This window comes from Solanum tuberosum, unplaced genomic scaffold (genome assembly GCF_000226075.1).
Source record: "Solanum tuberosum cultivar DM 1-3 516 R44 unplaced genomic scaffold, SolTub_3.0 scf00030, whole genome shotgun sequence".
Lineage (NCBI taxonomy): Eukaryota > Viridiplantae > Streptophyta > Magnoliopsida > Solanales > Solanaceae > Solanum > Solanum tuberosum.
In genome coordinates this window covers 63363-66700 of record NW_006238956.1, presented here as the reverse complement: position 1 = coordinate 66700, position 3338 = coordinate 63363, and the positions used below count along the sequence as shown (strand labels likewise).

Here is a 3338-nt window from a genome sequence, read left to right as displayed (position 1 = left end):
AACCACATCATTATTACATAACGGGAATAATGGAACAACGAAAATATTTAATATTAATAGATACAGGACGAGAAGAAAACTACATTACAAGAGAATTAGTAACGGAAGATGAAATAATAACTACTGAGCAATCATGCCCTGGACTACCAAAAGCATTAATGTATACCGAAGAAACTACAGAAAAAGAAATAATCATTGGAGGAGTACCAATAGTAATAAAATCAATATGTGTATTCGTCATTGTTAACTCATTATGTGAACATTAGTTATTAAATTCTCCCTTGAATGAAAACACAAAAAAAAAAATTTAAAGAAACTAAACAAGAAAAACAAATAAAAATTACCGTGCACTATATATAGAAGTTTTGTGCGTGAAGCAAAGTGCATAATTGAACATTTATTTGTTCTCCTCCTTTCTTCTTTAATAGAAAGTCAATACCTAAATTCCAATGCTAAGAACTTCGTTTAAACATATCATTGTATTTGGGATTAATAATACATGAAATTATTAAATGATCTCAAATTGTCACAGAAAAGAGAACTCCAAGAATTTATAAGTAGTGGATGGTTGTAATTTATCACCGAAGAAACATGAATGTAGAAATTGTTGTGACTATTTGTAGGAAATTAATTTTTTTTAATAAATAAAATATTTAGGTTAATTAAAATGGTAATAATGTTGTAAAATGATATAAATAATATTGAATTATGTAGGTGATGAAAATCGTAAGAGGAAAATATCAGTGTAAATTGATGAATGATTTGTTACAATTTGTTCACAAACTCTTTCTTATGTGGTACCTCCAATTTTGTTGAATTTTGAACTTAATCAATTGTTGCAAATAACTCTAGGAATATTTTAAGAAGATGAAGAATAGAAAACCTAACAAGTATCATAGTTTAAAAGTTAGAGGAAACTCTCAAGTTATAGCTAACAAATAGTAGTAATAATAGGTACTGATTGTTCTTTACAAGAAAAATCACAACCCTTCGAAAAGTCACTGCTCATCAAAAAAGTTATAACCCTATGAGAAAGTCACAACTCATCGGATAAGGCACAACTCTTTGGTAAAGTTACAACCCTTTAATAACATCACAATCCTTCGGAAAAGTCACAATTCTTTAGTGTGAAAAAGTATCTTCAATTAATATAATATAATTAAATCAAATAAATAAAATAAATTAAGTGTTTTTAATTGGGGGTATAATATTAATTCAACATTCATGTTTGGGAGTTCATGTTTTTAAGTTAGTATATAGTATATATATTTATATATATATTAATACCAATTTGAAATTAATTAATTTAAAATTAATAGATGTAACTGTTTAAAAAAAAGGAAAAATATGTTGCACTGGAAAACACATTCGGAGCCACAAAATACATGATGCTTAGTTTGTTATGGATCTTAATGTGCGAAGAATAAGCTTTGGGCTGTAATTGAGATTAGGTGCTAAAAGATTATTACTTTATATAGCACATCATTTTCCGAACTGCAACAGAAATTATATCACAAAGAATATATGATGGCAGATGGAATTATGAAGAAGTATCCAGAAGATGTGATCATTCATATTCTTTTGAGACTTCCAGTAAAATTTATCTTGAGATTCAAATGTGTCTCCAAAACATTTTATACTCTCATACAATCTTCAAATTTCATCAATCTTCATTTCAATCGCACAACAATATCAACATACAATAACATTCTCCTAAAGCGCTCCTTCAAAGAAGATATTCAAAGATTTAAAGCTATTTTTTCTTTTATTTCTACTACGGGTAATGATAATCCAAAGTTTGTTTATCCAGATCTGGATGTTCCTTATACGATAAGTGTTATTAGTGTTGACAATGACCTACTCATAGATTCTAGACATGGTTTAATTGCTTTGATGAACCCAGAAACCACAATACTATACAATGTATCCACTAGAAATTATATACTACTCCCCCCTAGTCCTTTTGACATTCCAAAGGGATTCTATGAATCCATTGAAAGTGGTGGGTTTGGTTTTGATTCAGTTGTTAATGATTTCAAGGTTTTTAGAATTTCTGAAGTTTTCAAGGAAGATGGTTACGGGTACATAGAAGATGGAAAGAAAAAGGTTGAAGTTTATGAAGTAGGTATTGATATTTGGAGAGAATTGGATCATGTGAATAATCAACAGTTACCCACATTATGTTGGTTAAATTCTTCGGTGTCTTTTAAGGGAGTTTACCACTGGATAGCATTCTTTGAAGGCGAAGATAAAATCCTTTGCTTAGACATGACAACCGAAATTTTCCGCAATATGCAAATACCTGATAGCGGCAATTATTACAATGGTACACTTCATAGCCTCCTACTTTTGAATGAGTCTCTAAGCTTGTTATGTTACCCTTGTGAAGAGTCCTTGGTTGATCCAACAACAAGTTTGATGGAAATTTGGATAATGAAGGATTACAATATTTATGAGTCTTGGATTAGAAAATTCACAATAATTGGTCTTCCTACTGATTCCCCATTAGCGGTATGGAAAGATTATATATTGCTTTTTCAAAGTAAAAGTGGATATTTGATGTCATTTGATCTCCACTCCAATGAAATCAAGGAAGTGAATATACATGGGTGTAAAAAGAGTATGAGAGCTATAAATTACAAAGAATGCTTGACTCCAATTCCAAGATAAAGCTTATAAACAAGTACACAATTCAAAAACTTTTATACAAGGTATAATTCTGCATGCCTTTACCTTATGAATTAGAATTATTCTATATTTATCTCAAATTATTTTCCATGATTTTTCAAAAAATTTATTAGTGTTTTTCGTTTATAAAATTTTAAGACAAAAGTAATTAGTTTTTCTCATTTTACCTTAAGAAGTAATTATTGTAATTGATAGACTAATGATAGAGTAAATATCAAGTTAAAATTGATTATATCTTAAGACATAAATAAGAGCAAAATATTAGATTAAAAATTAAATTTGTCCTATTTAATTTTTTTAAAGAGTGTGATGTTCAACTAAAAATACATATATTTAGTCACTATCTACATCATATTTTAGCATTATTATAACCTTTTGAGTACTAATTATATTGCTTATGCTTAGTTGTATTTTTGATGTAGAGGATTAAAGTGGTTTAAAATGAAGAGATTCGAACAAGAAGTTAGATAAAAGTATTGAAATGGAGAAAAAAATATAAAGGAAAATAATTTGTTAATGATGGTCTATATATAATTATACTTAAAAAACATAAGAATGTGACGATCCAATTTCTCAGTTCATCATGGCACCGACTACACTCCACACATAACTAAGTCAAACACTTAACCCAGGACCATGATTTACAGGCT

General features: G+C 28.6%; 1 protein-coding gene across 1 annotated transcript; it reads left to right on the top strand.

The window, feature by feature from the left end:
- Positions 1–1509: 1509 nt before the first annotated feature.
- Positions 1510–2670, top strand: LOC102591733 (F-box protein CPR30-like). The gene has a single exon (XM_015306366.1). It carries the CDS (start codon positions 1525–1527, stop codon positions 2668–2670), a length of 1146 nt encoding a protein of 381 aa, XP_015161852.1. The 5' UTR covers positions 1510–1524.
- The last annotated feature ends 668 nt before the right edge of the window (positions 2671–3338 follow it).